At 50.1% G+C, this 23,899-nt stretch overlaps 1 protein-coding gene across 2 annotated transcripts in view; it reads right to left on the bottom strand.

Annotated features, from left to right (window-relative positions):
* The window catches only part of FBLN5 (fibulin 5), a 73,273-nt gene extending 49,838 nt beyond the window's left edge, over window positions 1-23,435 (bottom strand). The window contains exons 1-4 of one of the 2 annotated variants that reach the window (XM_004475401.5): window positions 22,955-23,435; window positions 19,316-19,370; window positions 17,107-17,158; window positions 14,232-14,486 (exon numbers count right to left, since the gene is read on the bottom strand). In XM_004475401.5, the coding sequence (XP_004475458.1) occupies window positions 14,232-14,486; window positions 17,107-17,158; window positions 19,316-19,370; window positions 22,955-22,980 (388 nt within the window). In that variant the 5' untranslated portion in view covers window positions 22,981-23,435. Of the gene's footprint in view, window positions 1-14,231; window positions 14,487-17,106; window positions 17,159-19,315; window positions 19,371-22,424 lie in introns of both variants that reach the window. The other variant, XM_058292409.2, reaches the window with a different exon arrangement.
* Window positions 23,436-23,899: the final 464 nt, after the last annotated feature.

Below are 23,899 nucleotides of genomic sequence, written 5' to 3'. Positions count from 1 at the left end.
AAGTACGACTTTGGGAATTATGAGAAGTGTTTTGCGCAAGCCAGTCATAAAATTTTAATTCACTTACCCAGAAAGTTCCCATGAGGTTTACAGCATTGGCGCCCGGGCTGGGTCGCACCGTTTGTTTGTTAGAACATGGTGCTAACAAGCTTAAGACCAAGGTTTCTAGTGTTTGCGCCAATCGGCTGGTCCCAGAGGAAACCCTTGACCACAGTCACAGACTATACTTCCCCAACGACCCTACTAGCTAGCTCTCCTGTCGCCATCTGCCATTTGCCCCAAGGAGAAGACGGAAGGATGTGTGGGTTTGTCCCCACCTGCTGACAGGTGGGATGAGCTTGGGAGTTTAGACACAGCACTAGGAGGTGACAGACTCAGAGATAACACACTTGGCCAGGTACACACTTGCTGGGTTGAATTTGTGACAACCTCCCTTAAAACCAGAAAGTCCAATTCATTTCACCTGGGAGTTTATGAAAATCAGCCATGCAATGTATACACACAATTTTATGACCCTTAGAAAAGCCTTGAGTGTGAAAAAGGGAAAGGAAAAAGAATAGAGGAGAAAGATCAAGTAGTAGCTCCCAGAGTTTCTGCAAAGGCTTAACCTTCTTTCTTCTAAGGTATAAGGTGATTATAAAGTGAGGGGTCCCAACTGAGTCTTCAGTCAACAGTCATTTAGCAAGGACTCACCCAGTACCAGGTGTGCCAGGAACGTGGACACTAGCAGGGGACAAAACATCATCTCTCCCCCACCTTAGTACACAGCTAAGAGACAAGACAGGTAATGAGCAAATACATTCATGAGAAGAGAATTATCAATTAGCAGTTCTCAAGACGTGGTCCCCAGAGCAGGAGATCAACATCACCACCCCGGACCTATGGGATCAGAAGCTTTGGGTGCAGGGGCCCAGGAGTCTGGACTCTGAGGCATGCTCAAGGAGAACCATGGTTGTAGATAATGGATAAGGGCTGCGGTTGAGAATAATTCATGGGGAAGGGATTATTTTAGCTGGAGTCGTAAGGGTGGTAAGGAGGTGCCATCTGAACTGAACAAAAGCCTGGAAGATGAGAATAAGCCAGCCATGTGCTGAGCCAGAAGGGAGGTCCACGTAGAAGGGACAGCAAGCGCAAAGGCCCTGAGGTGGGGGAGGAGCACGGGGTATTTGAGGAGGAAAAGGGAGTCCAGAGAGAGCATCTCGGCAATTTACAGGACGAGCAGGGGCTGAAAGTCAGCAAGCCTTCGTTCTGGTTGACCTTTATCATGGACAAACGGTGGCATGTTGCCATTGTCACAGAAACCCTCCATGGATTCTCTGAAATGGGGGAAGCAATAATGAGCCTGCATTCCTCGCGGGGCTGTTGGGAGCAGTCAGTGAGTTAATGGATGTGAAAGAATTTGGGAAAGTGAGAGGCAGTGGGTAAGTGGTAATTATTACAAGTGAGACAATCAATTAAGGATGTAACCACCCTCCAGCCTCCCAAAGTGAGAAGCCAACAGACTTCAGGCTAGCGCCGCCTGTCCCTGGCCACCACCTACGATTTGGAGCTCTATGAGGTTAAGGTGATCATGGGAAAAGGATCTGTTTAAGAGGTCTGAGTTGGAGGATTTCCCAGAAAATCTGATGATGGAATCCTTAAGTTTCTACCCTGCTGGCCAATCTTATAGGTTCTCAGCTTCATAAAGAGCTTGTGTTTTACTCCCGCTGCTCGCAAACTCAGCCCCAGGTGTCACAAAGGCAGTGTCAGATTTCTCACGGAACTAGGTCATATGCTATGATTACAGTTAGAGCCAATTTCATGGCCATCCACTGGTCATCCCCTTCCTGGAGGGACTCGCAAAGGTCTCGTCTCTGCCTCGCGTTTACAGGAGAGCTCAGGATGCTGGGAACATGGGAGTGGTATCAGCAGGGGATGGTTCCGTCGTTAGCGCTTATACTAAATGTAAAATCACCGCCTCAAGTGAAAAGATTCCCTCTCCAGTTTCCCATACATGCAGCTACCCTTCGCCTGGTTATCACAAGCATCTTTGCATCCATAGAGATCGGGGCTGGAGGAAGTCTTAGAGACCGTGATCCAGTTCTCCTCAAGAGAAGGGAACGTGGAGCCCCAGGAGAAGGGGCTGGAGCAGTAACACCCAGGAGCATACTGCAGTGCTAAGATCAGACTAAGACCCTGGCCCACTGGACCCCAGAACCAAGACTCTTCTCCAAAGAGATGTCTGCATACATGGCCCTACTCAAAAGCCAGTATTCACAGAATAAAGCCCACGTCACGGCATTCGAGGCCCCCAGGTCTAGCTCCTGCCACCTTCTTGGCCTCACATCTCACGTGATGCCTGGGCCCAAGCTACAGTCACATGCTGCATGTCACGATGAGCAGGCGGGTGCTCATGGCCAAGGCCGGCCCCCTCCATGACTCCCCAAACATGCCAGGGACTTGCTGGCCTCCATGTCATTGCCCATGCTGCTCTAAAACCCCAGAATGCCCTTTCCCCATCTTGGACGTGAACAATCTGCTGCATCCTCCAAAGAGTCACAGAGAGGCAATTATATCCACTCCCTGGAGCCAAATTAAAATCCCTCATGGGCATGACTACAGCACTAGCAGAGACTGCGCTATCAATCGCACACTCCGTACATGGATAGATACTAGTCCCCTGGGCACACCCACCCTCCCCCAAGCCCCACTCCCACCCACTCGGCTGCGAGGTTCGTGGCAGGGACCGAGTCTTCCTCATCTTTAGATCCCCTCTCGACACTCAGAAAAATGTTCCTTGAATATCAATCAAATCCTATGGGTGCAGAGATGTGGAACATCCACCCTCCCCGCTCAAGCGCCTCTTACCCGCATCTGTGACAGTCCCATTACACAGAGTTATAATTATTTGTGTGTTGGGTTCCATATTTTCCATCATCCCCAATCCAACAAGACACTGAACTCCCCAGGGTAGCGGTGATGATGCCTGATTAATCTGTGTGTGCCCAGCAGAGAATCCAGCACATAAATGACAGAGGGGTTAAAAAGTTCAACTAATAAAATAAATAAATCCATTAATTGATAATAAATCAATCTATTTGGACAATTGTACGTGAGACATGATCGGTTTCTCTGGCTCATTTGAATCCTGGACAATTCACCTTGTGTAGCTTTCCCACTCATTCGACAAATATTTAATTGGGCCCCAGAAATACAATGTTGAGCAAAACAGAAAGTTCCTGCTGGGTAGAGAGATGTTAAATAAATAATCACCAATGACTGTTCATCATGGTTTTCAAGGGTGCGCCAGAGGATAAGTACAGGATGCTGTGGTCACTCTCGGAGTTCATCGGGTGCCCTGACAGCCCTGTCCCATCGTGCTTCATTGTGATCACCACGGCCCCCACGAGGCAGTCACCCCTCGCTCAGCTCAGACGCAGACAACAGATGATTTGCTTCTTTTTCCAACAGGAATGAAGCAGAATCAGGATTTTTTGTGTCTCAGGGCTGGTTTAATATAATCTCCCTCAAATTACTTCCCCCCCCCCCCACATGGGAACTGCGAAGATGCCAATTTCATACTGATTCCGGATGTAAAGCCCATTCTCTCCAACCTCGTTGGTTCCTGGGGGAAATGTTAAGACCCGTGAAATATGCACAGCTCATAAATCAACTCTGGCTGAGTTTCTGCAAATGCTGTATTTTGAAGGACAGTCAGACGGCACTGAGTATTACCCAGAGTTTTACTGCTCGCTTCCCGAGCCCCGGCCCACCAGCCTCCTCGCTGCGGCGTCCCCTGGGGTCTGTGGAAGCTGGCTGCGCAGTGTGGGGCCCAGCCCTGGCTGTCCCCATCTCCCCTCTGGCCCGGCTCCACAAGCCAGAGGGGACTGGGAGGTCAGCCCCTGACATCCAGCCCGATGTCTGAGGCGCTCTGGAGGGAAGGCCCTCTGAGCGTCCTTGCCCTGCCAGTCCCCAAGGAGATGGCCTGGGGACCCTTCCCCGAGCCCGAGCCTCTGTCTCCAAGACATCCAGGAGCCTCAGGATGGTTGTTGGACTCCAGGGACATGGAATTCAAGTGAAAGGTGCCCCCGGAGTTGTGCGAAGAGCTGGCCCTGGCTGACAACGGATCCTGGGGCCAGCCCCTCCCACAGCAGGGAAACGAAGCCCTGGCTTCAAGGCGTGAGGGGCAGTCTACCACTGAGTTCCCCCTTCGGTGCATCCTACAGGGGCAAGGGCATGGAGGTAGTGCCCTTTGCAAGTTAATCCATCCAGAATGTTCCTATACAGCCATCTCTTCCCATCAGCCCTTCTGGAAGGCGGTAAATTCAATTCAGTTCAACGCTCACCGAGCGCCAGTGGCAGCAGGCACCATGCTAGATGCAGCGCACGTGCAGTAACCAGAGTCGGCCTCCAAGGCTCTCGAGGTCCATGGAGATACTCGGGCATCTGGGTCCCCTCTGGGCACCCAGCACAATACCTGGGCACCGGGGGTGCACTTTGTGAGAGCAAGCCAGGAAGCTCCCCTCTCACCGGCCGGCACTCTCCTCACTCTATTCACTTCTTCACTCATTTGTTCATTCACTCTTCATGCTTCCCACCATCACTTATTGAGCGCTCACTCTGCCAACCCCGTGGATAAACGGTGGACGCAGTGCAGCGTCTGCCACCCCCAGGCACCCCACCCACCCCCAACCCCCACGGTCTTCTTATAAAGGCAAGTGGCCCCCTGGCCGCCCTCTGTGCATGCGCCTGGCTGCAGGGAAGCGGGGCCTTTCTGCCTCCAAGGACGAGACCCAGGGCTGGTCTGGAGCGGGGGTGCAGTGGGGGGGTTGGGGGGGTGGGGACTCTGGCTGGCAAATTCTCTGATGAGGACTTGGCCCAGTCCAGCAGCTTCTGCAGCCACAGCCTCCAGGGCCAGGGAGCAGGTCTGAAACGTGTCTATTGTCAACCTTTCTGTCTGTGAGACTGGCAACCACAGGGAGAGGGGAACAAACGAGCCCAAGGGCTTCCTCCGCACACCCAGGCTAAGCGGGCCCCCAGGGAGAGGCTCCGCAGCAGCCTGGCTGTTGAGTGGGGCCCGAGCGGCCCACAGTGGCCCTGTCTCACGTCTGAGCTTGTGACTGGGCAGGAACTGGTAAGACAAGAAACAAGTAAAATTACTGCCCCAACAGTATAAAGAGTTTACAGGTAGGGAGAGGGAAGAAGAGATGTGATGTGGGGGCATTTTCAGGACTTGGAGTTTGCCCTGGTGGTACTGCAGGGACAGATGCTGGACATTGTACGTCTGCCAAGGCCCACTGGGTGGACTGGGGGAGAGTGTAAACTACAATGTAAACCATTATCCATGTGGTGCAGCAGGGTTCCACAATGTATTCACCAAATGCAATGAATGTCCCGTGATAATGAAAGAGGTTGTTGATGTGGGAGGAGTGGGGTGAGGGGGGTGAGAGGTATATGGGGACCTCTTATATTTTTTTAATATAACATTAAAAAATAAAATAAAGAGGAAAAAAAAGAGATTACAGGTACTGGGGCAGGGGGAGTAGGAGTGATAGCAGTTTTTTAGAGAGTGCAGATGGACGACCACTCAACATATCCTTTACTTAGCCTCAAAACAATCCTTCCAGGCAAGAATTATTATTCCATCTTACAGACAGGCACCCCAAAGGGTTTATTTACAGCTCTGAGTCACTCAAGGGTTGAGGGATGGGGTGACAACCCAACATCTGAACTGAAAGCCCCCGCTCATTCCACGGCAACACACTGCCCCCGGCATGAGGACCTGCTCACTTCAGGTCCTTGAGAAAATAAAGACCCCTCCCCTCTTTTCTTTCCCTAATGCCAGATTTTATAACTTGGGCCTATCAGATGAAGTTTAGATGAGGTTCTTAGGGGCAACATCGAATATGATTCCTAACTTATTGTTTTAATCAAAGTGTTATCATACTCATGCACATGCTCAGAAACCTACTGCCCTGCTTTCATACGGTATATTGTAGTTTTACTTCTTTATCTCATTTAATCCATTCCTGACAGCGCAAACAGCTCCCATATCACTCTGTTTCTTGCATTATGGCCGGGGTCGGGGCAGGAGCCACAGATGCCCTGCTGAAACCATCATACCTAGGGGCATGGAGAACACGTATAAAGGTTGGCCAATTTATGTGCGGAAACTACATGGGTGATTCCATTCTAGAGCTAGCCAGTGGTGCATTTAATCCATGCACAGCAAAAGGATGTTTGAAAGGAATCTACCGTTGTCCTGGACAATAAAAGAGAAGCTGCAATCACCTCCTTCCATTTCAACCATGGCACCTATTTAGGGAGTTCCACAGCACGCACCTCCCACTAATTTAAAAAACATATGGCGAGCACGTCTGCTCAGCCCTGGCCCTCAGGCGGTCAGCAAGCTGGCAGGTAACTGCAACCTCCTGCCCTCCAGCAGGGACTCCCCGGAGACCTGGTAATGCATCCACCTTTGCCAGGACCATCAGCAGCAGGGCTGAACGATCCTGCTGTTAGAAAGTCCATATTTCATCCACCCTCTGGCAAGACCACTCACTTTTCACACACAACTGGCTCATTTCAGAGTAGAACGTAATTAAGAGAAGCACAGCCAGACCAAGGAATATATGGTGAGAGCCAAGAAAAACGTGCAGGTCATTGAGGAAACCGCCATCCTAGGCACTGGGGGAGGTGGCCCCACCCAGCACTGGAGGGCGGTTAGTGCACTGGGCCTCAACACAGGCCAGGGCCCGCGCCCAGCGCCAGCTGCGGCTGTGGGTGGAGGGACCCTCTCATCAACGGAGAATCGGCCAGGGCCAGACAGAAGACGTTACTGAGCACGTGAGCGGGCTGGAAGTGTCAAGGAGCTGGAAAGGCCACATCGCCTGAGCACCCAGGTGACAAAGAGTTAACAGACATTAAAAATAAATAAATAGGGAAACGGACTTTGGCCCAGTGGTTAGGGCGTCCGTCTACCACATGGGAGGTCCGCGGTTCAAGCCCCGGGCCTCCTTGACCCGTGTGGAGCTGGCCCATGCGCAGTGCTGATGCGCGCAAGGAGTGCTGTGCCACACAGGGGTGTCCCCCGCGTAGGGGAGCCCCTCGCGCAAGGAGTGCACCCATAAGGAGAGCCGCCCAGCGTGAAGGAGGGAGCAGCCTGCCGAGGAATGGCGCCGCCCACACTTTCCGTGCCGCTCACGACAACAGAAGCGGACAAAGAAACAAGACGCAGCAAAAAGACACAGAAAACAGACAACCGGGGGAGGGGAGGGGAATTAAATAAATAAAAATAAATCTTAAAAAAAAATAAATAAATAAATAAATAAGCCTGTGCTCTAAAGATCAGGGGGTTTAGAAGAGTGGAGCATTCTTGAGTTGCTGGGGACCTGAGAAATCATCAGGTCCAGGGGATTTAAACCTTTCATGTGTGTGCCTTGTACCCTTTCTCAGAATAATGCTTTTAATTGCACAAAATAAAATTCATGGGATGATGAAGGAAATCAAGTTATACTGAAATTCAGGTATCAAAATATTTTTTAATATTTGTGACATAGTAATGTATGTGTTTCATTGTCAAATGCATTCAATAACGAGATAGGGCAGCAGACCTAGTTTCTTCTTTGATTCTGAGGTAGTGAAGAACTTGACTGATATTTCAAAATTACTGCCACAGCTGTAATGTAGTATGTAAATGGTTGTGTTTCTACTGTTGGTACAGTCACAGGCATTCCTAGTAAATCTTATGGCTTGTGGCCTACCTAATGGAAGATAATGCTAAAATTCAATAACAGGTAAGACGAAAACATGAACCTTTCTCCATTTCAGTTCACGGGTGTCCAGAATTCTATCCATGAACTCCAGATTAAGATCGTTAATATAGTGCAGTCCCCTCCTTTTGCAAATAATAAAACTTAGACCAGAGAGGCCAAGGGACTCTGTTAATGTCACACAGCTAATAAGTAGGGAATCTGGGATCAAAGTCCAGTTGTACTGATATCCTCCCTGGTGCCTTTACCACACCAGCATGTTGCCTCAATCTGGGCTTAAAAAAATTGTGTGTGGGTGGGAGGGAGTGGGGATTGTTCTTGTTTTTGTTTTTAAACAAAAGTAATATGTTTTTCTAACAAATCAGACAATATGGGAATTATAATGAAAAAAACCGAAGTCCCATCTAAGAGCAGACAGAAGGACCAGAGCCTTGCCAGTGGAAGCGTGTTCCCTGGGCCAGAGGCAGCCGCCTCAGCTGGTAGTTTGTGAACAAGAGAAACCTCAGGCCCTGCCCCGGACCTCCAGAGTGACTGGTGCGCACGTTAACGTTTGAGAAGAGCTACTTCTGGATGATTCTAGAATCCCTTCTCCGCTGAGATCTCTCTGGAAGCCCAGCCCTGGGTGCCGCTGCCCCCACTGCTGAAAAGTGGCCGGAATTCAACCTTCACCGCTCTGAAGGGCAAGTGCTCATAATCTGACTCCCAAGGGAAAGAAAAAATAATGGCAGAATAACAGAATTAAGGGTCTGGCGTAGGAGAACTCCTAATGGAATGATGAGATTCGAAATCGTGGAAGCAATAATTACAGAAACTAGCGGTCCTCAAGCCCTTGGCATGAGCCAGGCCCCACGCTAGATAACGGAGATGTGTTCTTTAACTCGCATGAAAGTCCCATGGAGGTAAGTACTGTTAGCCCTTTTTTACAGGTGGAAAAAAGGAGGCTCAGAGAGGTCAAGCCACTTGCAGGCGAAGACTCGCCAAGAAGGGGAAGCCCTGGTTGAAGGCTGCGTGCAACAAGCTTGCACTATGGACCAGTTCACGAGGCCTTGGGAGCACACCCAGCCACGGAGCCCCGTTCCCCCCAGGCCTGCTCTGTCCAGGTCCGTGGCAGCCGACTCAAGGCCTGGGCTTTCCGCACTTGGTGTCCTCCTGGGGACTTGGTTCAAGGGCCAGCCCGGGCTGGGAGGAGGGCCGGCGGGAGCACAGGCCGCTGCTCCTCCAGGGCCTGGGGGCCGCGGGTCCAGTGTGCGCTCGGCCTTGTCCTGTCCGCTGGGAACACACGACTCCCCCTGCTTCATTCCACTCCTGAAACGAGCCCAGCCTTCGCGGGCAGCACAAGGCAGCTCCTGCCTGGAGTCGCATCCAGGGCCAGGCTGGGCAAAGCCGGGGGTCTTCTGAGCCGGGCGCAAGGTCATGTGAACAGTTTTAAAGGATTAGGTCTTCCACATTTTCAGACTTTCTAACCTTTCCACAAGTTACCATCTCGAACTTGAGCAGCCTCCTTCACGACTCCTTCCCAACTAACATTTGAGTGCTTCTCCAAGCAGATACTGGAAAAGGTCTTTTCACAGGTTGCATGTGAGGGAGGCACTGTTATGCCCATTTTTACACAGCAGGAAACCGAGTCTCAGGTCTCAAAATAGGAAGTGGCTAAACCAAGGTGACAATCGGGGCCTGTCTGATGCCCAAGCCCCAGCCCTCTCCTCTCCAGGACACAGCCTTCCATCTCTACGTTCTCTTGGCAGCCTGTCTCAGGAACGTCAAGGCACCACCTTGTGTTCCAGCTGCTTGTATTCATTTTTAACCTCCCTTTCTTGACCACAAGCTCTGGAGAGAGTCCCCTGGTGCCTACACCAGAGCCTGGCACTGAGGAGACCCTCTATAAACATTGGCTGGGTAAATATTGGCTGGCTTTCAGGAAAAATAACTCAAGAGAAAGCCTCAAGCCAACACCATCCATCTTCCCAAAAGATCCATACGTGCTGCTCTCTGCCTATTCAGGTGCCCAGGTCAATAAAAATATCTCGGGCCAGAAGGAGAGAAAAAAGGCATTGCTTATAATTCCACAAATGACCAGAAGAACCCCCGCCTTCCTTGATGTAGCACAGCACTAGTAAAAGGCTGCTTTCTCAGCCACAAAACATTTCATGAACATCAGTTACTGGTGGAATCCCTAAAGTCTCCACTGAGTCAGCCTGGGTAGCAGAGCCAGAAGTTAGAATATTCCCAGGGGGAGGGACACACAGAAACAAGTGGCAGCCACATTCAGGGACCTCTCCTGCCATGGCCAAAGGCCCTGTTCTCAGAGGTAGCATGCCTTGAGGGGAAGGCTCCTGGGCTGAGCCCCTCAGCTGGAGCTCACCCCACTCTGAGTCTCCAGCACCAACACTGCTACCTCCATACCCTCCTACTTCTCAGATGTCTATTTGGCCAGCTTGGAAACCCTAATACGGGTTTGATGCTGCCTTTTTTCTGTGTCTTGTTGCGTTCTAGATAGGCGAGACTCCCCTTCCAGTGTCCCCATTCTCCTTGCCAGTTGACCATGTCTGTCTGGCTCTCCATCCCCCAAGAGCGGGTAGGTAACCAGATCTCCCCAGGGTCCAGGATCTAGGTGACACAGTCAAACCATGGGTTCCACCCCCCTGTGGAGGCTGCCCTGGTGGGGAACACCCCCAAGTCAAGGTGCAAGTTTTCTTTAAAGACACAAAACTTAGCTGGCACTAACTTTTGTGCCTGTAATTCAGGGTCACTGTTGACTATATTTGCAAAAGCATCCTGAGTGACCCAAATTTACATCTGGAGGCTTGTGGATGCAAACCTGTGGCCAAACTTTGTTCCAGGAGGACAGGGTCTAATCACTTCCCAAGTGAACCAAAGACAGAGAAGGCAAGAAGGAAGCTCAGAGGCCCTGGGACCGGGACGCTGAGGAAGGAGACCACTTCCTTGAAAGTGGGTCAAAAACCCAAGAAAAATAAACCGCTATGAAAGGGGATTTCCATTTGCATCTTCAAGGCTTCAGACTTTCTTATACTTCATTAGGTGTAAAATCCAGGGCATTAAGAGGGCAAAAGATCAAGGACACTACCTAAAAAGTAATTTGACAAAAAAATTAATCTGAGTCGATCAAGTTTCTAGATCTAACTACTACCCATTTATGGAAAAATAAAGGGGGTGAAGGAGTATGTTAAATACCACCACAAGAACACAAGAGCAAAATCTGGAATGTAGGAAATTCTACAAAACAAACTCAGCTTCTTCAACAAACAAATGGCAAGGAAAACAAAAAAGATCAAAAGATATTTAAGAGACTTGTCATCCAAATAGAATTTATAGACCTAATTTGGGTCTGATTCAAATAAACCAACTGCAAAAAAGACCTGTATGAGACAATCGGGGAAATTTAACATGGCCTGGATATTTTATGATGAAAAGGAGTTATTGCTCATTTTCGTAAGTTTAATAATGGTATTGTGGTTATGGCTTTAAAGAAAAGAGTCCTTTCTCAGAGTTACAGTTGGAAGTATTTGTGGATGAAAAGGTATTATGTCTGGGATTTGCTTTCAATTAATCCACTGGAAGGAGGGGAAAGAATCCACCAGGGAAGCCGGGTGATGCGTACTGAGCCGTCATTATGTTCCCCTGCTTTAGACTGTTCAAAATTTCACGTAACAAAAATTGTCACTGAAATTCCAAAAAGAGCAAGAGGAAGACCTAGCTTTAAATTCTGGCTCCAAGTTCTGACTTCCTGTGGGAACATGAGCAAATCTTGACTTCACTGAGCCTCAGTTTCCTCATCCAGAGCCTGAATGGGTCCAAACCCTGGCTGGGCCCCTTGTTAGGTTTCTTAACCTCTCTGGGCCGCAGTTGCCTCATCAGTACACTAGGAATAGCAGCAGTCCTGCCACCCAGGGTTGTTGGGAAGTGCTGGGAAGCTAGTGCTGCCACTTTGTTACTGTTGACTATTTTTTCATTTGGTGGAGGAAGAGAAGACTCCTTGGAGATGTTGCCTTCCTCTCCTTCAACACCGAAGTTGCAGAAAAGTTTCCCACCTGCCCCTGACTTCCACACTGCCGGGTCGATGTTTCCATGGATCACGGCCCTTCTCATCCTTGGAAGCATCGACATTCTTCTCCAGGCAGAGACACGCCCGGCTCACCTCCTCGTCTTTGCTCAACTCTTCCCCCTTCCATTTCCTGCTCCCTCTTCTGCCCGCTCTGGGCCTTGCACCCAGGCTGCCTCTCTCCGTTCCCTGCTCTTGGAAGGCACAGTGGGTAGACAGAGTCTCCCTCCCTCACGCCTTCTCCTGCTCCCACCCCCTTGACGCCACTTCTCACAATGCCCAGAAGGATCTGTGAGGGTCCGTTTGAAAGGCCTCTACAAATCAGGAAACAGTGGGGTGGGGTGAAGGAAGTGAGAAGGAACTCGAGGTTTATGAATGCATAATGCTGCATTTTTTGGAAATGGACGGGCCTCGTGCCAGTCCTCGCTAGGGTTCCTAGATTGTGTTCTTCTTACAAAGGGGCCATTATGAAGGTCCTGCATCTCCATGTAACAGGTTCAGAGCCATAAACTGATGTCACTGGCACCAGGGGACGAATAGGTTTCCCAGCCACGTCCTCATTCTCAAGGGCACTGGGATCCTGGAAAGAGGTATGCGGGAGGGAGGGCAACACTTCAGAGAGCCCCGCGCAAGTTCCTGCTGTACTGCAAAAGGGAGCTGGAGGACAGCCCACTGATCAGGTGGAGCAGCCTAGCCCGGGACCCCCGAGCCTCCCTCCCAAAGACCTGGAGCACCTCTCAAGTGTCACCACACGCCCCTCCTTGCTTCCAGATGTGCACAAGTACGGCCCGGTCACAGGCTTGGCCAGCCCCTGCTGGCGTCCCTGGAGGAGCAGCCTCTCCACCCCAGCTCTTTCTCTGCGTTTTCTTTTCTCCCACACAGGAGAGGTCATGGGGTAAAGTCAGGCAAGTGCAGACTGGCCGTCAGGAGAGCTGGACTTCCATCCTACCTCCAGCATTACCCAGCCCAAAAGTAAAGAGGCTGGGGTTAAAGACTGTAGAGTCCCTTCCAGCTCTGACGGTCTATTGCTCTGCTGCTCGCTGGAAGGAAGCTTGTTGCCATCTTCTCCAGCAAGGCTTCAGTGCAACGCCTGATTGGGCTCCACACTCTTCCCCGCATTCAGGGTGCCCATCGCCCTCCCTGCATCTCTCCATCTCCCTGTATCTCTCTCCATCTCTCTGTCTCTGTCTCTTTCCCATGCACATATACCACCCCTTGAGACTGGTAGGAATGGGGATGTTTGGGTTCAGCTGTGTACAGTTTTCCCTTACAGGTCTGAAGGACACTTGTTTACATATTAATGGCATATATTCAAATGGAAATGCCCATTCATTTGCGTGAACATATAGAAGACATTATAAAGTAATCAGCACAGCCTCTCTAACAACTGGTTGCAACACAACATACCAGAGCCCTAACATGAGACCAACAAGAATCTTGGTAGGCCCATGGTCTCCCAAACCTTTGGGGTAGAGGAAGGAAATATTAGAACTTCAATTCATATTTATTTTGATCACATCCTTTTAAAATTTCTATGTCTTATGTGTACGCCTACACCTCAAGCTATACTAGTATCATAGTACATGAATATAATTTATAAATATATAGATATATAATGGGGCCCAGGCTCAAAAAGATTTTGCAGATAGGGTGCATGGCCAAAACTGTTTGAAGGCCCCTACACTAGACCACCTCCCAAAGCTAGACACAGTTACAGGTTTTGGCTTGAACATGGCCAAAAGGACCAGGGAGAGTCCCGGATAACCCTCCTTCAAGGCCACACTGACCAACAGGACACCAAACTTTACTGGGCAGCGGCCAGCACCACTTGCTGGCTCCCTTGGGGCCTCATGGCATCCGGCGTTTCCTTCCTCCCAGGGGCTTACACTTGCTGTGAGTCCCCATCAGCAAGGCTCCTTGTGGCCAGACGAAGATCTGGTTCCAACCCAAGGAACCCACGTTCCTTCCAGAACGGCTGGCCTAGGCCAGCAAGACTTCTTCAAGCTCGTCTATTGCAGGAGAATCTATTCCATTCAAGGGAAAAGAGTGCAGAAGAGAGAGCTCTGGCCCTTTCTAGATCTCCCTCTAGGTTCACTTACTAAGTTTGATCAGGTACATGTATTATTTAATTGAGAAAATATGAGCTGGGCATGTAAACATACACAGATAGACGAAAATAAAATTTGTTTAAAAGCTGGCTCTCTAGAGAAGTATGATAAGGCAGCAAATTAAACTCCCCAGGTGGGAAGGGACCCAGAGATCCAGGCTCCTGAAAGTGAAAGACCATGTGGAAAGTAAGGCATCATGTCACCGGTGCACCGAATGGCGGCTAACCATCCATTTGGCGTGGACATGCTGGATTCAGGCAATGCCTTCAGAAAGCACAAAGGAGAGGCAGCCGAAGACGCTGGGCCACTTACCCACACACTGGTTGCCTTCATCCATCTGGTATCCAAAGCGGCAAATGAGAGGTCTCGAAATCGTGGGGTAGTTTGCAGCTGCAAGCGGTGGGGCAGCTGCAGGGTACGGACCTGAGTAGGCGGTGGAATAGGTGTTCGAGTAGGGCCCTCGATACACGGGGTTTGTTCGGGGGATGCACAGGTACCCGCCGTTTTGGTTCACACACATCATGTCTCCTCGGCAGGCCTCGGGGATGGTCCGGCATTCGTCTATATCTGGAAGGGCCACGGGAAGAGCAAGCGTGAATGTCCTGGCGGCCACGGCGTGCATGGTGTGTACTGAAGCAGAGCTCCATACCAAGAGGGGCAGGAAGGGCCCGGAACACTCTTCACCAGCACTGCTCCCAGCCGCCCAGGGCAGCCCATGGCTCACAGCAGGCAGATACTCCCAGACATTGGCTGAACTGAATCAAATCGGCCAGTGTTACCCAAACATCAGCAAATGCCACCATCACGATTTTGGCCATATCCATAAGAACCTGCCCTATTATTTACTCTAGCACTTTTCTTTAAATCAACTCAAAACCTAAGTAAACATATTTTTTTAATCTTATACGACTACATCAAATGAAAAGCACTTTCAATTAGCATAAAGGTAACAGTAAAAGCAAATATATTCAAATATATTAAAATAAAGAGTGTTTCTCTGTAGATGCACCATCTAAAAACACCTCAGGTGCCCTTGTGTGCACGTACTACACTCTGGAAACACTGGGATGGAACTAAGAATTGGTCCCCCTTCTACTTGAAATAATGGCTGGACAAGGGAGAGAGAGTTCCTTGCATCAAGAAAGACAAGGCTTGGAAAGTAGATATGGCTCAACTGAAAGAGCATCCGCCTACCATATAAGAGGTTCAGGGTTCAAACCCAGGGCCTCCTGGCCCATGTGGTGAGCTGGCCCACAGGCAGCACTGCCTCATGCAAGGAATGCCATGCCACGCAGGGGTGTCCCCCGCGTAAGGGAGGCCCACATGCAAGAGGTGCACCCCACACTGAGCCACCCAGCGCAAAAAAGTGCAGCCTATCCAGGAGTGGCGCCACACACATGGAGAGTTGACAACGCAGTAAGATGACGTAACAAAGAGAGACACAGATTCCCAGTGCCACCAAGAATGCAAGCAGACACAGAAGAACACACAGCGAATGGACACAGAGATCAGACAACCGGGGTGGGGGGGGGAAGAAATAAATAAAATAAATCTTTTTTAAAAAAAAAGAAAAAAGAAAGACAAGGCTTGGCTGAGAGCTAGTTACTTATGGAGAAAGCAGAGCCTTACTTTAAAGTCAGCTCACACCATGCCAGCAAACAAGCCCATTCATTTCCAGCCAGACAGGTACTTTACTTGTTATGCCTGGAGGGAAGAAGGGGAATTCTCTAGAACATCAGCCTTGCTAGGAGTCGGACAGAAGACTGAACTCTGATCCTGTACACTGGGATCTCCACCAGCCTTGGGGTCTGCAACTTGTGGGACTGCAGGTGAGCAGGGGATCCCTGAATCCTGACAGCTCACTCCAGCCATCTCGCCTGAGAAACTTGCACCAACTCCCGCCTTGGCGGTGGGAATTGTCGACTTTCAGAAGGCAACAGGCAACAGCTCCATTCTATGGCATGTAGCCTGAAATCATCATTAAGGCCGGTGGACCAGGAGAGAATGCTGTGGCCCTACTCAGCATCCCTCACAACTCCCCCACACACACATTTTATTTTAAATCAAAGTGCAAGCCCACATTTTCCCGGGCAGGGTTTTAGTCCTTACCATTCCTCATTCTTTAGAACCATCTTTCTCCCCTCTGGTTCTTAGGTGAGGTGAGCTCAAGGAAGACAAATGATTTGGCCTACATCAAATATAATTAAAAGGCCAAACAAGTGCCAGGGTGGAGAGAAGGGAAGTGGGGCTGCCTTGTTCTCTCCATACACCCTATGCTCCACCCACACCGTACTACTCTCTTCCCTACCTTCCACCTCTGGTCTTACGTGTTCTTTCCACCTGCAACGCCATTTCTCAGGATCCCACTCACCTCGATACCCAATTCAAAGGTGACCTGCATGAAGGCTTTACTGATCCCAGACATAAGGAATCACTCTCTCTCCTTATTTGACAAGGTCCGTTGCTTTCACCTCCACTTAGCGATTACTTTATCCCAACCCTGTCACAAAGTTCTATTTCTAGATCGAGCTCTCCCACTACATGAGTGACAGGCAGAAGAATGCATACCCCTTCCCCAAAAAAAGCCCATGTTTTAATGCCTAGAACCTGTGACTATGTTAAATCACATGGAAAATAGGAATTAAGGTTGGTAACCAGACGACCTTGAGAGATAGGGAGCTACCTTGGGTTATCTGGGTGGGCTCTATGCAGTCACATGAGCCTTGAAAGTAGAAGACGAGGACCGAAGAGTTAGTCAAAGACGTGTGACAACAGGAGGAGGAGGAGGAGATTGAAAGCCTGAGAGGGGCCTGGCCTGCCATTGCTGGCCGTGAGGATGGAGGAAGGGGCCACAAGCCGAGGAAAGAGGGCAGTCTCCGGAATCTGGGAAGGGCCCTCCGCCAGCAGCCAGCCAGGGAACGCGAGCAGCCAGCCAGGGAACGCAAGCAGCCAGCCCTTCAATCGCGAGAAAGTGAATTCTGCCGGCACCTCACAAGAGCAAGGACACAGATTTTCCTAGATGCCCAGGGAGGAACACCACCCTGCCGACACCTGTGAGTGACTTGTGACCCACAGAACCATGAGACAGTAAATCAGCGTGGTGTAAACGCAGACATGACAAGGCTAACAAAGACTGACGGTACTGGAGAGCAGCTGAGAAAGGGAAGGGTTTGCCGGGGTCTCGTACCTAAGCACTGTCCTGACGGGCGATCCAGGTCAAAACCGTTAGTGCACTGTTGCTGTGGGAAAGGGGGAAAAGCAAGAGGTAAGGTCATGTGATTTATTTGCCGGCTTATTTTTTACGGTACAAGTATAACTGCATCACAGAAAATGTAGGGGAATGGAGTAAAGAATAAAGGCATGTATAATACCAACATCTTATTGATAACCTAATTTGTTCTCTTTTTTTTTTCTTCTGCATTTTCTGACAATCTTTTGACACTTAGCTTTACTTCCTAAATCCCATATCCCCCACCCTCACCCTCCGCCATTGCCACACAGCACCCATCCTGCCCCGGCCCCCATTTTTAGCAGAAGGCTAGCAGGGTTTCTCACGCTCTAGTAAGGAAAGACAGTTAATGTCTGACCTGCCTGGTACAGGATGCCCTGGTTCTTTTCCACCTAAGGATCCCAGACTGTTTTCAAGGGAAATGACTCTCATTGTTCGGATGCTATTTCATTTCACCCTCTCTGAGTCCAACATGAGCTCTTGATCCCTGTGAAATCCTCTGACTCTGAAGTTTGTGCACAGAATAAAAGCTGCACGGCACATGTGGTCAGTTTTCACCAAAAAAGTAGAAATTCCTCATTTTCAAACACAGCAATTACACAAAGGTGCTTCCAGAAACAGGATCTCAACAACCCCAGAGGGTTGTAGGTTTCTAATATAACTTGACTGACAATTTTCTGCACTTTTAAAAAAAAGGTCTTAGGGGTAGACAATAAGTGAAACCTTTGGGGAAAACCCTGAACCCTCTCATTTTATAGGAACAAGCCAGAAGGTGTTTCTGACTGTCTTGTCACTTGGCGTATTCTGACCCCTGCCCTCCCCAGAGCAGCAGAGGGCTTGCTCCCCTGGGCTGTGGGGCTGGTTTCAGTTTGGGTTTGGGGTGGACCTGGAGATGGTGGATTCAGCCTGCACTAACTGGGAGCCGGCTCAGGCATCTAGGGCCTCGCGGCAAAGAACAGATAAGCCTGGAGGCAGCGCCTAGAACTGGGGAGGCCAAGAGACCCGGACTCCAGCGCTGGCTCTCAGTTACATGCTGTCATGGGTTCAAATCTGCTGGACTGGCTGGCTTCCAATTCTCATTCTGGAACCTACTGGCGGCATCACCTTTCTATACCTCAGTTTCCTCATCTGTAAAACGGGTATAACTGTATTGACTTCTTAGGTGATTGTAAGGATTAAATGTGCTAATGAATGTAAAGTGCCTAAAATGTAGTAACACAGTCTGTCTAGCCACTGCCCTCCCTGGGCCTAGATTTTTTCCATCTATACAACAGAACGGCCGGATTAGAAGGCTCCACGGATCCCTTCCCTCCCCAATGGCCTATGTTTCCAAATGCTTAATGTGAAGAAAAGCACATTCCCCTAGCTTCCTGTACCCCCAGCCCATGTCAGACAAGGGGCTTCTCTTATTTCTTTCCTAGGCCAGAGACACAGAGAGGCTGCTCTGAGCCTCCTGGAAGGACCTGCCCCATTTCTCAGGGGCTGACACCATGAGTCTCTCTCCTGTCTCTTTACAAAGTCCAGGCACCGCAGGCTTTGCCCAGACCCTTGCTCTGAGCCTCCCCTCAGCTGCCCCTCTTCACACTCCGTCCAGGCGTCCCAGCCCAGGGGTGATCCCACACAGGTGGCAGGTTCAAGCACGTCCCACCTCCTCTAGACGAGGACTTGCTGATGTGGAGACAGGCCCACGCCAAGGGGGCAACATGCAGGCAACTCAGAAACAGAGAGCACGTTTTACTTATAAAATTCCAGGTAAAGAAACATCCATACTGCACTACTCTACACTGAAAGAGCTTCCTTGACAGGTGGCTCTTTCGCTGTGTTCTTGGCAAGGTCTAAAAGTTTAGACCTTGCAGTGTCTTCCAGAATTTTTAAAATAAACTGTAACCTAAAAAAAAAAAAAAAAGACTACAAATCAAGGCCAGGGATGCCAGGGAGACAGCATGATCTCTGGAAATGAGCCCCGCTCAGGAGTCAGGAGTTGGGTCCTAGGTCTGCCACTTACGAAGTGCCTCCCCTGGGGCAAGTCCCTCAAGCTCTCCCAAAGAGCTGAAAGGCTCCTCCCACCTCCTCAGCCCCAGCACTCTAAAATGTATGGCTGGGCTCCCTCACCCTGGTTTTTAGCATATTTCTAGGTGACGTTAAAAAAAAAAATCCGGTATCTCACCTGTGCATTCCCAGGATTTGGAAGACAGAGAGCCAGAATGGTCACGGTGAGCAGCCTGTGGGGGGTGAGAAGTCACATATAAATGCCCAAGATCCAGCAAGGTCTGGGGGAATGTGGGCCCCACGTCACCCATGAGTGTGTAAGTTCATCACAAACTGGTATGTGTGGGAGGGGAGGCTCAGGGGAGGCCACGGGGTGGGGGAAGGCTCCAGATACCCCATCTGCCCCAACCACTCCTCTGCTCGTTTCCCACATTGGGATAATGTGTTAGATGACATTTTTTAACCAAGGGTTTGCTGCTTAAATATATATATATATATATATATATATATATATATATATATATATATATATCCTATCACTACGGTATTAACAATATATTTACCAGTTGCTTGGTCTTTATTCCTTATGCCAGGTCTTTTCTTTTTTTTAATATATTTTTTATTTATTTTTAAAAGATACTTAGGTTACATAAAATGTTACGTAAAAAAATATAAGGGATTCCCATATGCCCCACGCCCCACACCTCCCACTTTTCCCTACATTAATAACTTCCTACATTAGTGCGGTACACTCATTGCAATTGATGAACACATTCTGGAGCACTGCCAGTAAGCATGGATTATAGTTTACATTCTCTCCCACTCAGTTCTGTAGGTCATGGCAGGATATATGATGGCCTGTATCTGTCACTGCAATGTCATTCAGGTCAGTTCCAAGTACTAAAAATGCCCCCATATTACATCTTTTTCCCTCTCCCAGCACCTTTCAGGGCCACTGTCTCCACATCAATGATACAATTTCTTTCATTACTAGAATCATAGTAAGTCTACAGTAGAATTACCAGTAAGTCCACTCTAGTTCATATTTTATTTCCCAATCCTGAGGATTCTGGGTTGGTGATGCCCACTCCACCTCTAACTGAGGGGGGGCCTTGATCCCATACGGCTGATGGATGGGACTCTCTTGCTTGTAGTTGTAGACTCTCTCGGTTCCTTGGTGTGGTGGTTATCCATCCTCACCTCCTTGTTGGTTGTCCTGGAGAGTAGCTGCTGCAACTCCACTGAGGCTCAGGGCTCAGCTGCCTTCTGCCAGGTCTTCATTGCTTATGCTGAGTTTTGCAAGTCCTCATTTGAAATGATTACAGAGTGAACAAGCCCACATGGCCTCAAACGATGAAAAGAAATCAAAGTCCAAATGTGAGGCACTTGGAGTTTCACTGAAGAAAGGTGTTGCAGCAAAATTATTTAATCAGCACATACATTAAACCCAGGGCCTGTAGACGTAACAATCCCTTCAGTGGATGGGTTTGGACCACTCAGTCCTCCCACACAGGCTCTGCCAGGCTGGCCCGTGGGAGCTGGCGCCCAGCAGACACTGATGGCAGCAAGGACGCTGGGAGCCCAGGCAGTGCAGATTAGAAGAAACCCCACGGGAAAACTCAGGGAACGGAATCAAGAAATCTCTAGTCAGGCCGTCTCTGCCTTCTGAGCCTGCAATTTCTTCCCTTCATCTCTCTCAAGCTTTTAGCCAATGAAGTACGGTCACAGAAAGGCTTTCAAAAGGCAAAAGCTATACATACGCAGAGCATTATTTAGTGCTATTATTCAGTACAATTGCTGCTTATCTGAGCAACTACAACTTGCTGGCTTGGAGGCTAGGCATAAGAGCTACAAAAGGAAGACCCAATCACTGCCCCAAGAGCTGACTGGGAGCCACATAAATCAATAATGCCCCCACACTTTCCTAAGGGCACTGATAGAAATACCCAGTGGGTACCATGACAGCGGGGTTGGGGGTAGAGATGAGAAAGTCAGGGAAGGCTTCCTGGAGGCGGTGGACTTCAAAGATTCCTCAACAGGGCAGTGGACCTGGGAATAAACCTTTCAGGTCAGCTAAGCCTGTGACTGGATTCAGTGGCCTATCACTGCCAACAAGCAGCTCCACTTTATAATCCTGCCCTTGAAAGAGTGTTCGAGAGATTCCAGAGCACATTCACATCTGTGACACATGGCTCGTCTGAGTCAGCAACCCTGGGTACTTGGCAAGCCCGAGAATTAAGGTAATTCACTCAACATCCAGAGGGAACGAAGCCATGATGTGATGCAAGGAGATGCAAAGCCCACTTCCTTCTCCTCGCCCCCGGTAAGAAGAATAAAGACCCTGAACACCCACAAGCTTTCATTTAATCTAAGTGCCGGCATGAGCCAGGTTCTAGAACACTGGAGACAGCTCTGACCTTATAAAGTGCAGAGCCAAATCCCAGGGCTTTTTGATATTTGCCACGGCCAGATTTATATCTGGAAGGAATGAAAGAACAATAACAAATTTATTTTCCAGCCTGTATATTATGAATTTCAATGTTTTCCTGTTTCTTCACATGAAGTTTCCTTTCAGTTGGTTATAAAACCCTGTCTCGTTTATGTTGGAGGCAGAACAGGCTAACTGAATGCAGTGGACTTCGAGAGCTAGTGGAAAAGTCATGCTAACCCCATTTTCCCCCTGCGCCCCCAGCCCCCCAGCCCAGCGGGCAGCCCTGGCTGGGTCTCCTCTGAGAGGTGCCGCCTCAAGGCCAGCCTTCTAGTAGACTCTGCTAAGTACAGGGATGGCTGAGGCAGATGGGGCCAGAAGAGTTCCAGGGAAACAGAGAGGGTTTGCCTAAAGTGAAATAATACCCAAGCAATGCTGCTGTCACAGGGTCACAAAGAGCTGCACCTTGTCAGGAAAAAGCCTAGAAAGCCCCAAAAAGTGGACCGACTTTATGGACATGGGGAGTTTTGGGATGCTCATAACTGGTCTCAGGAACTTTCAAAAGCAAATAGGTCCATCTCTTTCACACACCATCCTAAAAATGAGGAAAGCTGGGAGAGACCAACAGAACCTCAGTGCTGTCTGTCCCCCAAAAATCCAGGGGAACAATATTACAACAGCTTAGCTTTCAGCATGCATACAAACACACTCAACACACCCAGACAGTTTATTTGTTTCAAGCCGTTACGTTTTTGAGAGTTCATGGATAAAGATGTCATCTAGATAAAGTTCTTCAGGTCTTAAGGATTATTTGACTGGACTTGTAATTTCCCTAGAGAACAGCAAAACGTTTGCTTACATGGATTTCTGTCTGCAGTCCCCACTTGTCATTGGCTTGAAAGTTCTGAGTCCAATGCCCTTCGTGAATCCCACACAAGCAGAGGGCAAATCCAGCACCGGGATGTGCAGCTGGCCCGGTAGCTCGTCCAACAGCCGATGCTTCAAAACAATTGCTAGTAATCGCTCGTGAGCTAGTAATTGGTCTCCCAAATTTAAAAATACCTATAATTTTCTTTGAAAACAGCCCACAGAGTTGCTGCCCTTTCCCAAAAGAAAGAGGAATAAAGCACTGGGATATCTGCAGATCGCGCTCAGATGCTGACTCCTGAAACTATTTCACAAAATACCCACTCCCAAAAGAAGGCTTCAAGATGGAAATTACAGAGGCCCAGCTTTTTATAATTAGCAGTATCATTGCATCACTAGCTAATGCCTTTTCCAACATCCTGACCCAGCCTGAATCCCAGCCATAGCCATTTTCCACCCACCCGGTTTCAAGTAAGGTTTCCAGACCCTGAAGGGGAAAGAAGTCCGGAGCGGAGAACCCACCTTTTTAGTCCTGACATGTCCAACATGTGCGAGGCGCAGACGCGACGGGGAAGCGGAACGCGGGAGGACTTCCTGAACTTCACCTCTCCGGGCCCTCGGGGCGCGCCGAGATTCGATTCCGGAGGGGACGCGCGAGTCGCGCCGAGGACACGGGGAGAGGCTGGGTCCTCCGAGCCACTGGAGCGCCTGCAGCGAAAGCACCTGGTTTTGCTTAGCCCTCTTCAGTCATTCAGCATTAAACCAATTGGAGGAGGAATGCTAAAAATGAACACTTCATTTTCTAAGTATGTTAAACAATGCAAATGGGGCCTCAGTCTGGACACAGCTGGTTCAGATTACAGCGCTCACCCACTGGCTAGACGCCTCACAACAATCTTGGGGCGCCTGCCAGCGCCGAGGGCGCAGCGCGGGGAGGAGAGCCCGGGCCGCGCCGCGCGGAGCAGCCGCACTCGGGCGCCGCGCGGCGCTGCTGGCGGCGATTGGCCGGCAAGTGCGGGCGGCGGGCGGGCCTGCGGCCCCTGCGGCCGCCCCCGCTGCGGGCCCGGCCGCGGCGCGGGCGGGGAGGGGGCAAGCCGGCCCGCCCGCCCCGAGACGCCCGCTCGTTCGCCGCGGGGAGAGGACGAGCTGCGGGTCGTGACGAACGCGGCCGCGGGGACGAGGGACGAGGGATTTATTGGGAAACCAGAACCGGTTAAGCCGAGGTTGGGGACCCGCGGGAAGAGGACTCGGGCTTTTCCAGAAGAAAGGGTGGGGAGGCCGAGGGAGAGGGGCTGGCCCAGCTCGTGCTCAGCCTGCACTCGAGCTGGCGTGCGGGGCCGGCGCGGGAGCGCGCCCTCCTCTGCCTGCCCTCAAGCCCCTGCTTCTCCCCGGCCTTTTCTGGCTTCAGTCAAGAAGTGTCCCCTGGCTTGAAGATTATTTTAGCCAGTGAGAGGGGATTTGAGGAGA

This window comes from Dasypus novemcinctus, chromosome 3 (genome assembly GCF_030445035.2).
Source record: "Dasypus novemcinctus isolate mDasNov1 chromosome 3, mDasNov1.1.hap2, whole genome shotgun sequence".
Taxonomy (NCBI): domain Eukaryota; kingdom Metazoa; phylum Chordata; class Mammalia; order Cingulata; family Dasypodidae; genus Dasypus; species Dasypus novemcinctus.
This window is presented reverse-complemented; position numbering and strand designations above follow the sequence as displayed.